The sequence below is a fragment of the Ovis aries genome, chromosome 16 (genome assembly GCF_016772045.2).
Source record: "Ovis aries strain OAR_USU_Benz2616 breed Rambouillet chromosome 16, ARS-UI_Ramb_v3.0, whole genome shotgun sequence".
In the NCBI taxonomy this organism is placed as follows: domain Eukaryota; kingdom Metazoa; phylum Chordata; class Mammalia; order Artiodactyla; family Bovidae; genus Ovis; species Ovis aries.
In genome coordinates this window covers 31590537-31607058 of record NC_056069.1, presented here as the reverse complement: position 1 = coordinate 31607058, position 16522 = coordinate 31590537, and the positions used below count along the sequence as shown (strand labels likewise).

The window sequence follows — 16522 nt, the reverse complement described above, 5'->3', positions numbered from 1 at the left end:
TTTTAATTGGAGGCTAATTACTTTACAATATTGTGGTGGTTTTTGCCATACCTTCACATGAATCAGCCATGGGTGTACATGTGTTCCCTGTCCTGACCCTCCCTCCCACCTCCCTCCCCATCCCATCTCTCAGGGTCATCCCAGTGCACCAGCCCTGAGCACCCTGTCTCATGTATCGAACCTGGACTGGCGATCTATTTCACATATGATAACATACATGTTTCAATGCTGTTCTCTCAAATCATCCCACCCTCGCCTTCTCCCACAGAGTCCAAAAGTCTGTTTTTTACCTCTGTGTCTCTTTTGCTGTCTTGCATATAGGGTCATTGTTACCATCTTTCTAAATTCCATATATATGCGTTCATATACTGTATTGGTGTTTTTCTTTCTGACTTACTTTGCTCTATATAATAGGCTCCAGTTTCATCCACCTCATTAGAACTGATTCAAATGTATTCTTTTTAATAGCTAAGCAATATTCCATTGTGTATATGTACCACAGCTTTCTTATCCATTCGTCTGCTGATGGACATCTAGGTTGCTTCCATGTCCTAGCTATTATAAACAGTGCTGTGATGAACATTGGGGTACACGTGTCTCTTTCAATTCTGGTTTCCTTGGTGTGTATGCCCAGCACTGGGATTGCTGGGTCGTATGGAAGTTCTATTTCCAGCTTTTTAAGAAGAGATAAGAAAGACTTCTTCAGCAATCAATGCAAAGAAATAGAGGAAAACAACAGAATGGGAAAGACTACAGATCTCTTCAAGAAAATTAGAGATACCAAAGAACATTTCATGGAAAGATGGGCTCGATAAAGGACAGAAATGGTATGGACCTAACAGAAGCAGAAGATACTAAGAAGAGATAGCAAGAATACACAGGAGAACTGTACAAAAAAGATCTTCATGACCCAGATAATCATGATGACGTGATCACTAATCTAGAGCCAGACATCTTGGAAAGTGAAGTCAAGTGGGCCTTAGAAAGCATCACTATGAACAAAGCTAGTGGAGGTGATGGCATTCCAGTTGAGCTGTTTCAAATCCTGAAAGATGATGCTGTTAAAGTGCTGCACTCATTATGCCAACAAATTTGGAAAACTCAGCAGTGGCCACAGGACTGGAAAAGGTCAGTTTTCATTCCAATCCCAAAGAAAGGCAATGCCAAAGAATGCTCAAACTACTGCACGATTGCACTCATCTCACACGCTAGTAAAGAAATGCTCAAAATTCTCCAAGCCAGGCTTCAGCAATACGTGAACCATGAACACCCTGATGTTCAAGCTGGTTTTAGAAAAGGCAAAGGAACCAGAGATCAAATTGCCAACATCTGCTGAATCATGGAAAAAGCAAGACAGTTCCAGAAAAATCTATTTCTGCTTGATTGACTATGCCAAAGCCTTTGACTGTGTGGATCACAATAAACTGTGGAAAATTCTGAAAGAGATGGGAATACGAGACCACCTGACCTGTCTCTTGAGAAATCTGTATGCAGGTCAGGAAGCAACAGTTAGAACTGGACATGGAACAACAGACTGGTTCCAAATAGGAAAAGGAGTACATCAAGGCTGTATATTGTCTCCCTGCTTATTTAACTTATATGCAGAGTACATCATGAGAAACGCTGGGCTGGAAGAAGCACAAGCTGGAATCAGGATTGCCGGGAGAAATGCAGATACGCAGATGACACCACCCTTATGGCAGAAAGTGAAGAGGAACTCAAAAGCCTCTTGATGAAAGTGAAAGAGGAGAGCAAAAAAGTTGGCTTAAAGCTCAACATTCAGAAAACGAGGATCATGGCATCCGGTCCCATCACTTCATGGGAAATAGATGGGAAAACAGTGGAAACTGTGTCAGACTTTATTTTTCGGGGCTCAAAAATCACTGCAGACGGTGACTGCAGCCATGAAATTAAAAGACGCTTACTCCTTGGAAGGAAAGTTATGACCAACCTAGATAGCATATTCAAAAGCAGAGACATTACTTTGCCGACTAAGGTCCATCTAGTCAAGGCTATGGTTTTTCCTGTGGTCATGTATGGATGTGAGAGTTGGACTGTGAAGAAGGCTGAGCACCAAAGAATTGATGCTTTTGAACTGTGGTGCGGCAGAAGACTCTTGAGAGTCCCTTGGACTGCAAGGAGATGCAACCAGTCCATTCTGAAGGAGATCAACCCTGGGATTTCCTTGCAAGGAATGATGCTAAAGCTGAAGCTCCAGTACTTTGGACACCTCATGAGAAGAGTTGACTCATTGGAAAAGACTCTGATGCTGGGAGAGATTGGGGGCAGGAGGAGATGGGGACAACCCAGGATGAGATGGCTGGATGGCATCACGAACTCGATGGACGTGAGTCTGAGTGAACTCCGGGAGTTGGTGATGGACAGGGAGGCCTGGCGTGGTGCAATTCATGGGGTCGCAAAGAGTCAGACACGACTGAGCAACTGAACAGAACTGAATCAGATTCTTGGGCCTTCCCAGGTGGCGATAGTGCTAAAGAACCCTCCTGCCGACACAGAACACATAAGAGATTCGGGTTCAATCCCTGAGTGGAAAGATCCGCTGGATGAGGGCATGGCACCCCACTCCAGTATTCTTGCCTGGAGAATCCCAGGGACAGATGAGCTGGGCGGGCTACGGTTCACGGGGTCACAAAGAGTCAGACATGACTGAAGTGACTCAGCATACACGCAACCAGACTCTAGCCTAGAGATGTGTGTGGTTATTGATACCTGGCCTCTTTATCCTTTGTCCAGCCTCTCCTCCCCCATGTAGGAACAGGCACAGTGCTGGCAGCAACCTCCTCTTTCCTGTCCTTGTTTCTGTTTATTCAGCAACCCCATACTTAAACACAATAGCAATGTAAACCATTCTGTACCTAATTGTAATAACTAGATTATCATCAAACAGAATTGGGAATTCCTGTTTCCAAGGCAGTTTCTCATGCTTTTGCTCAGGTTTGGTTCAGAATGTTTAAGTCCAAAAATCAAATTCAACACACATTTAGTGAACACTTGCTTTATATAGGACATAATGCTTCACGCTGGGAGAGACAGAAGATACACAGGACAGAAGATAAGCAGGATACACAGGGGAATTAAACCCCCTTCCGACCTTCAGGGAAAGGAGACCTGTTGGAAACTGTACAAAGTGCTGTGGGGATCCAGAGAGGAAGCAATTGTTTCTTGCTGGAGGCTACATAAAGGAAAGCATGAAGATACCCAAGCTGGGCAGTATTGCTCATCATTGAGGATGCCATAAACAATTGCCCTCCAGTGACATTACCCTGTTTCTGAACCTTCAAAATAGGCTGCTGGGCCTGGAGAGTCACAGCTGATAGAAATACCTAGAAAATAAGCCTTGGAGAAAAATTGACCTGCGTTATAGACTACATTCAGAAAACTAAGATCATGGCATCTGGTCCCATCACTTCATGGGAAATAGATGGGAAAACAGTGGAAACAGTGTCAGACTTTATTTTGGGGGGCCCCAAAATCACTGCAGATGGTGACTACAGCCATGAAATTAAAAGATGCTTACTCCTTGGAAGAAAAGTTATGACCAACCTAGATAGCATATTCAAAAGCAGAGACATTACTTTGCCAACTAAGGTCCATCTAGTCAAGACTATGGTTTTCCAGTAGTCATGTATAGATGTGAAAGTTGGACTGTGAAGAAAGCTGAGCACCAAAGAATTGATGCTTTTGAACTGTGGTGTGGCAGAAGACTCTTGAGAGTCCCTTGGACTGCAAGGAGATCCAACCAGTCCATTCTGAAGGAGATCAGTCCTGGGTGTTCTTTGGAAGGAATGATGCTAAAGCTGAAACTCCAGTACTTTGGCCACCTCATGTGAAGAGTTGACTCATTGGAAAAGACTTTGATGCTGGGAAGGATTGGGGGCAGGAGGAGAAGGGGACGACAGAGGATGAGATGGCTTGATGGCATCACGGACTCGATGGACATGAGTCTGAGTGAACTCCGGGAGTTGGTGATGGACAGGGAGGCCTGGCGTGCTGCAATTCATGGGGTTGCAAAGAGTCGGACACGACTGAGCGACTGAGCTGAACTGAACTGATAGAATACCTGTCTTCCAGGATGGTCCAGTGGTAAAGAACCTACCTGCCAATGCAGGAGGCACAAGAGACTCAGGCCCCATCCCTGAGCCAGGAAGATCCCCTGGAGCAGGAAACGGCAACTTACTCCAGTATTCTTGCCTAGAGAATTCCGTGGACAGAGGAGCCTGGTGGGCCACAGTCCGTGGGATTGCAAAGAGTCAGACACAGTTGAGCGGCTAAGCATGAACATGCATGCAGAAAGAATACTACAGGAAGAAAGAGCAGGAGCAGCCCCTATAGGAGAAGTCCTGTGAGAGCAAACAGGATAAAGGAAACCTTTGTTGTTGTTATTCAGTTGCTAAGTCATGTCTGACTCTTTGTGACCTCATGGACTGCAACATGCCAGCCTTCCCTGTCCTTCACTGTCTCCCGGAATTTCCTCAAACTCATGTCCATTGAGTTGGTGATGCTATCCAACTATTGCATCCTCTGTTGCCTGCTTCTCCTTCTGCCCTTAAACTTTCCCAGCATCAGGGTCTTTTCTAGTGAGTTGACTCTTCGCATCAGGAAATGCACTGTTGTTTGAATCAATGTAAGAACTTTTGAAAACTAATATTAATAGGAAACCTTTATCATCATGACTATCGTATAGTTTTAAAAGTCTCGCTTTAAAGCAAGCCAAGTCAACTTGCTTATTTCCCTAAACATCAATAAAAAGAAAAATTGTTTTACTAGAAACAAAAATAGAGATGTCATTTTGCTAGAAATATTACAGCCCATGAGGGATTTTCTGAAATGCTGACAGGTGTGTTTGTGTGCATGTACATTTTCTTCTGACTAAATCGTGTGTGATCAAGCATTTACTATGATATGAGTCAGAACCAAATGTGTAGATGTTTTTCGATTGTTGCTTCCCCAGCAGTTCTGCATTGATTATCAATGCTGTCCAGTGTGTTAACATGGGCTAATGTATTTTCTTATTCTCTGTTCTTAGGATGAATCAGTACCCACCAAATTTTTGAGACTGCTCACGGCTTAGAGGCAAGCTCGTCTAAATTAAGGCCGGCTAAGGTGGCATTGCAGGGATTTAATCCTCCTCTAGCTGCCCGTGTGACCGGAAGGCTGATTTGCAAGTTTCTTCTTTCCTGGGGTCTGGATTGTCAGGTCTCCGGGGACCTGCGACTTGACAGCAAAAGTGCAAAATGAAGAGGATCAGAGATAAGCACCAGCAGCGGGGAACTGGGGGCCTCCTGGGGGCTTTTACACACCAGGGCAGAAGATTTTCTGACCATCAAAGGAAATAGCAAACTGGAGCCTTTGTTTTGGGACAGAGCCACCTACCACAGAGCATCAGCACAGCCGGCCAGAAAGTTCTTGGAGCCTGATTAAGGCTAGGGTACCTGGATGCATGCCTGATGGTCCAGTTAGACCAGGGAAGTTCACTATGAAGGAGAGTGTGAGATGTCTCGAGTAAGGCGGGCAGCTTTGGGCTTGGCTGGGTAGGCAGTGCTGGGGTTGGTCTCTGCCTTCAGCTGACTGAAGCCTAGAAAGGGGTCTGCGCATCCAGGAGTCTTTGCCCAGCTCTCAAGGACACAGGACCCTTACAGCCTTTAAGTCCCATCTCTCATCCCCCTTGGGCCCCTTCCGCTCCTCCCCATCCTCCCCTGTTCGCTGCCTCTGCTGAGATGGAGAGGTGAACCTACTGTGGACGATGACTGCTGTGTATGTGAATGGAGGTGGCCTGGTGAACCCCCACTGTGCCAGGTGGGGTCGGCGGGAGAGTGAGGAGAGTGGCTGTCAGACGGAGTGCACCAAGGAGGACGAGGAGGGAGAGCCTCGCCAGCTGACGCCCTTTGAGAAGCTGACCCAGGACATGTCCCAGGATGAGAAGGTGGTGAGGGAGATCACTCTGGGCAAGCGGATCGGCTTCTATCGCATCCGAGGGGAGATCGGAAGTGGGAACTTCTCCCAAGTCAAGCTGGGGATTCACTCCCTAACCAAAGGTAGGAACTGACCTCTGCGGGTGATGTCCAGGGTGTGGGGACCTGGTTTGGGGGGCAGGTTAGGAGTCTGGGGCCAGGGAAGCCGGTGAGGCAACATCACTGAGTCCCTGCTAAGGGCAAGCATTGGGGCAGCTGCTGTCTGTCGTTATCACAGTTCATTTTCACAGTGATGGTGTGAGCTCAGTGTTTTTATTTTCACTTTATAGATAAGGAAACTAAGATCCAAAGAAGTCCAGTGTGGCTTTAGCAGTTCCATCTTAGGTGATTTTGACTCCAAAAACTTCTGCTATACCGTGCAGGTGAACTCAAACACTGAGGGTGTTCTCTCCAGTTACGCCTTGGAGAAGCCGAGTGGAGTGTGGCTTGGTTCCAAGGCCACTCACGTTGCAAGTTCTTATTTGTAACTTCTGTCTATATTTGTGTGTCAATACCAATGGCACAGGGACCCTCCCGGATGGTCAGTGGATAGCGGGTCCAGTCTCTCCTCCTTACCTGAGGCTGCTGCTTCTGTGAGGTTTGGGGAAAAGAGACTTGATCTCAGGATCTTCTCTGCTTCGTCTGCCCTGCACCAGTTCTCACTGTTGTTAGCTCCTTGCTTTCCACCACTGACCTGTGCTTGCTTGACTGCTAGCCCCTCTGGACTCTAGACCAGCATTGCCCACTGCCCGGGCCTCAGGAACCGTGAGGAGAGCCCGCGTGGGCACTTTTCCAAGTTACCTGGAATTTAGCTAAGCTTGGAGATCGACATAATGGAGTTACTAGACAGAAAAAGAACACCTGCAATTCAGTATCATCTGTCGACTTTCTAAAGCCCATGGGCTCTGCTCTCTCCCTGCAAGTCCCATACTGACATTCATTCTCCTTGGACCCAGGCCACCACGTCTTCAAGGGTGTTCTTTCTTATGTTAGAATTTTCTTTTCTCTTCTTCTCTAAACTCCAATCCCATTCAACTCTCATCCCTGTTGCATCCCTATAGAGAAAGCAGCACGCACACCCTCCCCTCAAGAATCTCCCCCCAAGTCACTGCAGCGTCCCCTTCTGTCTTGCTCTGAGCCCAAGTGTCTGGGTTCATGCCTTCACATCTTGGTTACTCATCTTACCTACCTGGGTACATGACAGCACCACTGTGAGCCTTGGGCTCCTCACTGACAGAATGCAGCCAGGAGCACTGATTACATAAAAGTAAATCGTGTGTGTGTGTGTGTGTGTGTGTGTGTGTGTGTGTTAGTTGCTCAATCATGTCTGACTCTTTGCAACCCTATGGACTGTAGCTGTCCGGGCTCCTCTGTCCATGGAATTCTCCATATCTAGTGTGTGTGTGTGTGTGTGTGTGTGTGTGTGTGTGTGTGTGTGTGTGTTGCTCAGTCTTGCCTGACTCTTTGCAACCCCATGGACTGTAGCTGTCCAGGCTTCTCTGTCCATGGAATTCTCTAGGCAAGAATACTGGAGGGGGTTGCCATTTCCTTCTTCAGGGCATCTGATCTTCCATCTACCCAGGGATCAAACTTGGGTCTCCCACATTCAGGCAGATTCGTTACTGTCTGAACCACCAGGGAAGCATATAGGATTTAAATCTAAATTAGGACAGATGTTGCTTTTCAGTGGTCTAGAGGAAGAGTGAAGGGCAAAAGAATTTTTCAGTGGTCTAGAGCAAGAGTGAGGAGCAAAAGATAAAACACACAGGGAGAGCTGAGGGGCTGGAGATTGAGACAGCAGTTGGAAGACTTGATCGGAAGGGGAGACAAGAAATTGGATAAACGCTAACCAGGGGAGGAGTTCAGAAAGGAGAGAGTACCCAAAGTGGCAGAGAGGACAGAGGGGCTGATGTTTGAGCAAAGCCTACTGGATGTGGCCAACTTGGAACTCTTTGCTGAATGTGGGTTCAGATATTCGATTCTAGTGGAGAGGAAGCAAGAGAGAGTGGAAAGAACGTGGGCTTCAGAAACAGGCAAATCTGAAAACATGGGCTTCAGAGCATGGGCTTCAAATCCTTGTTTATTTACTTGCTAGGTATTTGACTTTGTGCATATTATACTAATTCTTTTGGTCCTCAGTTGCCTTAACTGCAAAACAGAGATAATTATTCTTAGAATTGTAGGGAAAATTAGGGATAACATAAACTACATGGCACATAGTAGCCACTCAATAAATGGTTGCTATCACTGTGCACGTCTGTATTTTACTTAAACTTATTTCAGATGGAAATTTGATATTAATGTCTTGAAAACCTGTGAATAGAAGATAGTGGTAAAAGTAATACAAGGCAAACAAATTTAAAAGTTGTATTTATTTTTCCAGCTTTATTGAGATGTAATTGATGTACAATATTGTTTAAGACTACAACGTTCTGATTTTATATATGTATATCCTGCAAACTGATTACCTGGATAAGGTTATTTAACACATTCATCCCCTCACATACTTACAATTGTGTGTGTATGTATAGTGAGAACTTTAAAATCTATTCTCTTAACAACTTTCAAAACGTTTTAATGGGATTCTCTAGCAGTCCAGTTGTTAAGACTCCACGTTTCCAGTGCAGGGGGCATGAGTTCGATCCCTGCTGAGGGAACTGAGATCCCACAAGTCACCCAGGGCAGCCAATTTTTTAAAAAAATTTTAACAGTATTTTATTTAATGTCTTAACTATGTCAAACTATTGTCATTTCAACATGTATCCAATATAAGAAATTACTAATAAGAATAACTTACAGTAAAAAAAAATTTTTTTAAGGAAACTTAAGTGACTGAAAGTAATTTAAAACATGCCAGAAACCCATCCGTGTTTCTCTTTATCTTACTTAGGAGAGTTAAGGGAGAACTCTTAACTGATACTTTTAACTCTTAAATGATATGAAAATAACATTTTTATGCTGTGGTTTGGTGCTATTTAAGGCTGTTTCCTTGCACTAAACTCACTGCATGACCCACGAGTGTTCAAGGTTCCGCTTTGGGAAACACTGACCTCATCTCATCCTCCTGTGTTTTACAAGTGGGAGTAACAGAGATTCAGGAGTGGCTGTCCTGAGGTCATGGGCAGAGGCAGGGTTAGAACTCAGCTTCGTTTTTGCTGTACCCAAGCTTCCTCGGGATTTCAGTGCAGTGACGGGGTGACTCATGTGCAGGGGAAATTTGTGGCCCCACATTGGGGTGATGGAGGTTACCCTTTCCACCTCTCCTTTCCCCGGGGCCACATGTTTTCTTATTCTACTTCATACGTCTTTCTGCAGAGTGGTCTTCTGTGCTTAATTATCCAAAAGCACATCACCAACAATGACTGCTGCCCATATCTATGTAATCTCTCAGCTTTATTGCCCGTCTCCATCTGACAGTCTCATCCTATTGCAGCTTAGATTTTAAAGAGAGAGAATATAAGTGCTCACTGGCCAGCCGGTGATGGGCCGCCACTGAGTCAAGGGCCTGCCTGGGTCAAGTCAGTGGCCCAGGGTCACACGGCCCACCTCACTGTCAGAAAAGCCCAAGGTCCAAAGAAGCATCTCTGAGAAGGGAGAGTGGAGAGCACAGCGAAATGATGACACATCATCACAGAGACTGTAGCCAGCTAAGCAGGGCCCTGCCACTGGCCAACGGCACAGGGCATCTAATTCTGTAGACACCGTTATGTGAGGAGGACAGAAGAAAGAGGATCAACAATCAGCATTTACATAGTGACTGTCATCTCAAATGCCAAAGGCATGCCTGTTGTGTTACAGAGGTAACTTAATTCTAGCCCCATGGGTTTCAGAGAGCGAGGCTTTTCCTGCTTGTGCAGATGGTGCCTCCGCGGCCTCACTGCCACGCTCTCCTCACTCATAACCCCCTACAGAGGAACCTTGCTATCAAAGGCCCGGTGTCACCTCTGCTTATGGAATGGCATGGGGGCAAAGGGGGGAAAGACGGCTAAAAGCACAGGCAGAGGAAAATCAGTCCAACAAGCTCAACGTATTAAACAAGAGCCGGAAAGTGTAATGGCAGGTCCCTGCACGTGCTGTACTGACGCGACAGGAAAACGAGTCCTGGACTTCACCTCCTGACTGACGGACTTGTTCCCTGATGGCCTCATCCTGGTCCCATGCTCATCTCTCCTCTGGTTCTCCCAGAAGAGAGCCCAGGAAAGAATAGGAAGGTGAGAACAAAAGGATCCATGAAGAAGGGGGACCCAGATGCAAATTGATGTGAGGATGAAGAAAGAGCCAGGCAGTTCATGTATTGCTGCCTCTGCTGCTGCTACTAAGTCACTTCGTCATGTCCGACTCTGTGTGACCCCATAGATGGCAGCCCAACAGGCTCCCCCATCCCTGGGATTCTCCAGGCAAGAACACTGGAGTGGGTTGCCATTTCCTTCTCCAATGCATGAAAGTGAAAAGTGAAAGTGAAGTCGCTCAGTCGTATCCGACTTGTAGCTACCCCATGGACTGCAGCCCACCGGGCCCTTCTGTCCATGGGATTCTCCAGGCAAGAGGACTGGAGTGGGGTGCCATTGCTTTCTCTGGGTTCATGTATTAGGAAGCAAGAACTTAGGGAAGATGACAGAGTGAAGACCAGAATACTGTGGACTTCCCTGGTGGTCCAGTGGCTAAAACACCCCACTCCCAATGCAGGGGGCTTGGGTTTGATCCCTGATTGGGAAATTAAGGTTCTAAATGCTGAAACTAAGAGTTCACATGATGCAGCTAAAGATTCTGCAAGATTGAGGGCAGGAGGAGAAGGGGGTGACAGAGGATGAGATGGTTGAATGGCGTCATCGATTCAATGGACATGAGTTTGAGCAAACTCCAGGAGATAGTGAAGGACAGGGAAGCCTGGATTGCTGCAGTCCATGAGGTGGCAACAAGTAGTGACTGAACAACTGAACAACAATGCTGCAGTTAAGACCTGGTGCAGAGCCAAATAAATAAATCTATATATATATATTTGTTTTTTTAAAGGACAGTGACTTGTGACAAGAGGGAGAACATTAGTCTACCTGGAGGGGACTGGGTTAGAAAGACAGAGGGACATTCCTCTAAAACCTTCACCTCTACAATGGGGGAAGATTTATCAGGGAGTGGTTTAACCTTGCTGGGAATTCCAAATACCCTGTCCTGTTACCAAGCCGTGTCAGATGACATCGTCTGAAGAGCGATTTGATTAAATGTGGTTCCCATACAAAGCCAGCTGGCCCAGAATTGTCATCAGGTTTTCTAGGAAACACGGACAATCTGGATAAGATCACGGAGCAGATTCCCAGGGAAATGGAAGGTTTCAGTGCCAGAGGTAGCTCCCAGGACAGTAGTTTATAAAAAGGTGCCCACTGCTCATGATCCCTCGGGAGAAGGCTCCATACAGGCCCCCAGCTGGCTGGAGTTTATTTTTATAGCTAATGGCTCAGATTCCTTGGGCCTTGCAAGCAGATAGAGCAGGCTGAAACCACCACGAATCCCATTTTAGCTGATGAGAAATTTCTCAAAAGAGATGACACACTCAGCTTCTGAATATTTTATGTCCCATCTGTTGCCTCAAACAAAAGCAAAAGCGGCCACAGCGCCTGGCCCTTTCCTGATGCTGCCCTTCCTGACCCCTTCTTCCCTGTTGTCTTCTCTGCCACTCTAGTCTCATGTTACTAGAACCCTTTTTCCTTCTCTCTTGATTTATTTATTCATCGGTTCATTCATTCTTTTTTTTTTAAAAAAAAAAAGCATAATTAACTCTCTTGTGCCTTGCAGCGGTCAATAAGATACAGTTCTTGCTTGACAGGAACTCTCAGTAAGGAATGGAGACAGACAGGAAACATTTGATAAGTGCTGTCACAGGGTGAGGGACAAAGGGTGTGCTTGACCGCACCTGAGATCAGTAAAGAGTCAGTTGATCAGGAAAGGCTTGTGTTATGTCTTGAGGTTTGTGGAGAAATGATACAAGGGGAAGGGGGATGGCAGGCAGAGAGAGATATAAAGTGAATGGAGGTATAAACCAGGGTGAGGAGTGTTTGGAGATTTCAAAGTAATTCAGTGAAGGGGACTTCCCTGTTGGTCCCTTGGCTAAGATTCTGCACTCTCATTGCAGGGGCCCAGGTTCAATCCTTGGTCAGGGAACTAGATCCCACCCCCTGCAACTAAAGATCCTGCTTACTGACAAAAATCAAAGATTGTGGGTGCCACAACTAAGACCCAACAGAGCCAAATAAATGAATGGAAAGTGAAAGTGTTAGTTGCTCAGTCATGTCTGACTGTTTGCAACCTCATGGACTGTAGCCCACCAGGCTCCTCTGTCCATGGAATTCCCCAGGCAAGAATATTGGAGTGGGTTGCCATTTTCTCCTCCAGGGGCTCTTCCTGACCTAGGGATCGAACCCATATCTCTTGTATCTTCTGCATTGGCAGGTGGATTCTCTTACCACTGTGCCCCCTGGGAAGCCTCAGAAGTGATTATTTTAGTGAGGAAAGTGAACTGAAGGTGAGGCCTGCCAAGAGTCAGGGATGTCAGAATCAAATATTAGTCTAATGGTCCAAATGACAATGTCCATCTCAGCTAAGGAAGTGACAGTGAGGATGGAGAGAAGAGGATGCATTTGAAGACTATTTCAGAATATTGAAAACCTGTGTTCGACTGCATGGGGGAGAAGCAGGAGGGGACAGGGAGAGGAAGAAATGAAAATGTCTCCCAGGTTTCCAGCCTCAATACTGAATAGTGACTACTGGAGAAGAAATGGATTTGAGAGTGCAGATTTTGAAGCCCTGAACTGTACATACACAGAGGTCATGAGGTAGAGGAGCTAAATGACCATCTTGGAGCCCAAGAGAAAGTATGAATGAATAATAAAGGTTTGGAGCCTAATAAATCCAGATAGAGTGAAAGTCTTGTGTGTCCTGGTCACAGGCTCCTTGGTGTCAGACACTGTCTTATAGATCCTCAGACTTCCCCCACATGCAGTATAAGTAATAAACATTCAAGCAATACTTGGTGAATTAAGTCAGTGTAACGATGTCCTCTGAAAATCCAGTGGTAGTGAGAAGAGATGGGGGAGGGAGCCATGCGTGGCAGTACTCTCTGGTGGGTTCCCCATGCTGTAATCTCCCAGGAGAACTGGAAGAGAGAGAGAGCTGGAAGACTCACACAGGCTCTAGTAAAGCTTAACCAATACGGCCTACTGGTGTTTATTTTTTTAGTGTATTTTAAAATATTTATTTTTATTTATTTGGCTGCATCGTCTTAGTTGCTGTACTTGGAATCTTTAGTTGCAGCACGTGGGATCTAGCTCCCCAACCAGGGCTTGAACCTGGGCCCCCTGCAGTGGTGGCACAAAATCTTAGCCACTGGACCACCAAGGAAGTCCCCCCACTTGTTTTTAAAGGCAATCTCTCCTCTTGGGTACATTCATTAAAACAGCGATTTAAAATGATGTTTGCTGGGTGCAACTAGAGATTATTGTACTAACTGAAGTAAGTCAGAAGAAAGAAAGACAAATAATGTATGATATCACTTTTATGTGGAATCTAAAATATGATGCAAATGGACCTATCTACGAAGCAGAAACAGACTCACAGACATAGAGAATCGACTTGTGGTTACCAAAGAGGTCGGGGAGGGGAGGGATGGATTGGGAGTTTGGGATTACATATAGAGTGGATAAACAAGGTCCTACCATATAGCACAAGGGACACATTCAGTATCCTAGGATAAACCATAATGGAAAAGAATATTGAAAATATGTGTATAAGTCATTCTGCTATGCAACAAAAATTAACACAATATTGTAAATCAACTGTGCTTCAATTAAAAAAAAAATTAAAGGGACTTGTCTGGTGGTCCAGTGGTTAAGACTCTGCCTGCCAATGCAGGCGATATGCCTTGCAGCAACTAGACCCCAGCGCCACAACTACTGAGCCCGTGCACTCTAGAACTCTCGAGCTGCAACACGAGAAGCCACTGCAATGAGAAGCTCACACACCAAATCGAAGACCAGCCCCCACTCCCCACAACTAGAGAAAGCCAGAGCGCATCAACGAAGATCCAGTGCAGCCAAAAAAATAAAATAAAATAAAAATAGATAAAATTATGTTTTCTTGTTTTAAAAATAGTTAGTGGCTTTGGTGAATCCATCCTAAAAAAAAGTCCAGAATTACTATAACAAAAGAATGTTCTATATTTATAATGCAAAAGACTAAAAATAATTTATATGATCCAATGATACAGGCATACTCAAGCACATTAAAGCATATATACTGGATGGAAGTCACACAACTATTAAAAAATCACGATTATGGGGAGTCTATAATAACAGGGAGGATGCTTGGGACACAATAGTAAACGAAAAAGCAAAATTGAGTTTATACTTCAATGGGGATACTTATCCTGGGCTCTTGTGAGCATTAAATGAGATCATTTATTCAACAAATATTTGTTGATCACCTCCCATGCAACAGGCACTTTTCTAGGGACTGGAAATATAGCAGTGAACAAAATAGACAACAGTCTGCCCTGTGGAGCTTATGCTCCGGTGGAGAGAGACAGACAAACGTAAGCCAGGAAAATATTCATTATGTTATGTAGTGATAAGAGACAAGAAGGAAGATAGAGCAGAGGGAAGGAGGTGGAGCCCTGGGGACTGCAGTTTCAGACAAGATGCCCAGGGACAGCCTTCCTGAGGAGGTGATCACTGAACTGAAGAGAATGAGGAAACTGGCCACGGGGTCCTTGGGGGAACGTGGTCAGGCAGAAGGGACAGCCCGTAGAAGAGCATCAAGGTGGGAGAGTGCCTGTAATACTCTAGAAATGGCCAAGGCGGGTCACAGTGGAGAGCAGCAGGGACCAGATTATGGAGGGCTAATGTGCAATACCGCATTGTCAGGATTTTGGCTTTTTCCTACAGGGAAAACCAGAGCCCTTGAAGGGAGCAGAGAAATGATGCGACCTGGCTTATGCTTAATAGGATCACCCTGGCTGCTCTGTTGAAAATAGGCTACAAAGGGTCAGAAGCAGAGATCAGCTGGGAGCCTATTATAATCCAGGCAAGAGAGAATGGTGGCTTGGGCCAGGAAGGGGGCAGTGAGAGGCTGAGAAGGGGCTGGCTTTTGGCTATATTTAGAAGTAGAGATAATAGGATTTGCTGACAGATTGAAAGTGGAGTGTAAAAGAGAAGAGTCAAGTACTCAAGGTTTTTGACTGCAAGAATAGTTTCCATTTACCAAAACTGGGAAGACTGTAGGAGAAACGGGTTTGGGATGGAAGAGATCGGTATTGAATGTACACGTTGGACATGCCTGTTACACAAGCACAGCAGAAGCTGTTGGTGCCTCACTTGTGCCTCTTTGAGTCTTACCATCTCAGTGCATGCAAGCCGGGCCTTCGTCTCTCATCTCTTTGCCTCTAGGCTTTCTCTAGCTGCTGGAGCTGCTTTTCCTGCATGCATGGGAGGCCAAAAATACAGGGGAATTAACATCTGTCAAGAGCATCCAACAACCAGTTACTGGCAGTAACTGATGTACCCCCGCTCTCTCACACTTCTTATCAGTCAGTTCAGTTCAGTCGTTCAGTCATGTCCGACTCTTTGCAACCCCATGAATCACAGCACGCCAGGCCTCCCTGTCCATCACCAACTCCCAGAGTTCACTCAAACTCATGTCCATCAAGTGGGTGATGCCATCCAGCCATCTCATCCTCTGTCGTCCCCTTCTCCTCCTGCCCCCAACCCCTCCCAGCATCAGAGTCTTTTCCAATGAGTCAACTCTTCACATGAGGTGGCCAAAGTACTGGACTTTCAGCTTTAGCATCTTTCCTTCCAAAGAACACCCAGGACTGATCTCCTTCAGAATGGACTGGTTGGATCTCCTTGCAGTCCAAGGGACTCTCAAGAGTCTTCTGCCGCACCACAGTTCAAAAGCATCAATTCTTCGGCTAGTAAAACTCAAATGATAACTCGCAGCAGGATTTTTGGAGGATGGAGGGAACAAAAAAAGATCCCCACTGAAAAATGAAGCAGTCAGCACCATAAACCTCATGGATCAGTTTATTAAAGGGTAACTCATAAGGTGGGCTCAGGATTGGACAGACGATGATCTGGAAGCGTTTGTAGGATGTACTCTGCACTGCCAACCGGCCACTGGGACAATTTTAGAGCTAACCTAGGACATGGGGGTATATGTACGTGCTTAAAACAGGAAGTGTATTTCTAAATCAAGATGATTGAAAGGGTAACGAGTCTTGTGGGTACCAGGAATATGTCATCAAAAGTCTTCATCATTATTTGGGAACTAATAGAGCATAGAGGTCACCTGGACTTAACAATCCTTCAACAGTATCTATGCAGTAAAAAATCCACCTGCCAATGCAGGATACTCGGGTTTGATCCCTGGGTGGGGAAGATCCCCTAGAGAAGGAAATGGCAACCCACTCCAGTATTCTTGCCTGGAAAACCCCATAGACAGAGTAGGCTGATAGGCTACATACAGCCCATGGGACACAAAGAGTCAGACACAACTTAGCGAAT

At 45.7% G+C, this 16522-nt stretch overlaps 1 protein-coding gene across 1 annotated transcript in view; it reads left to right on the top strand.

Moving 5' to 3' along the window:
* Positions 1 to 16522, top strand: part of NIM1K (NIM1 serine/threonine protein kinase) — a 76138-nt gene that overhangs the window by 44733 nt on the left and 14883 nt on the right. Inside the window, exon 2 of the mRNA XM_027980088.3 lies at positions 5048 to 6056. Coding sequence (XP_027835889.1) covers positions 5765 to 6056 — 292 coding nt within the window. The 5' untranslated portion in view covers positions 5048 to 5764. The remainder of the gene's footprint in view (positions 1 to 5047; positions 6057 to 16522) is intronic.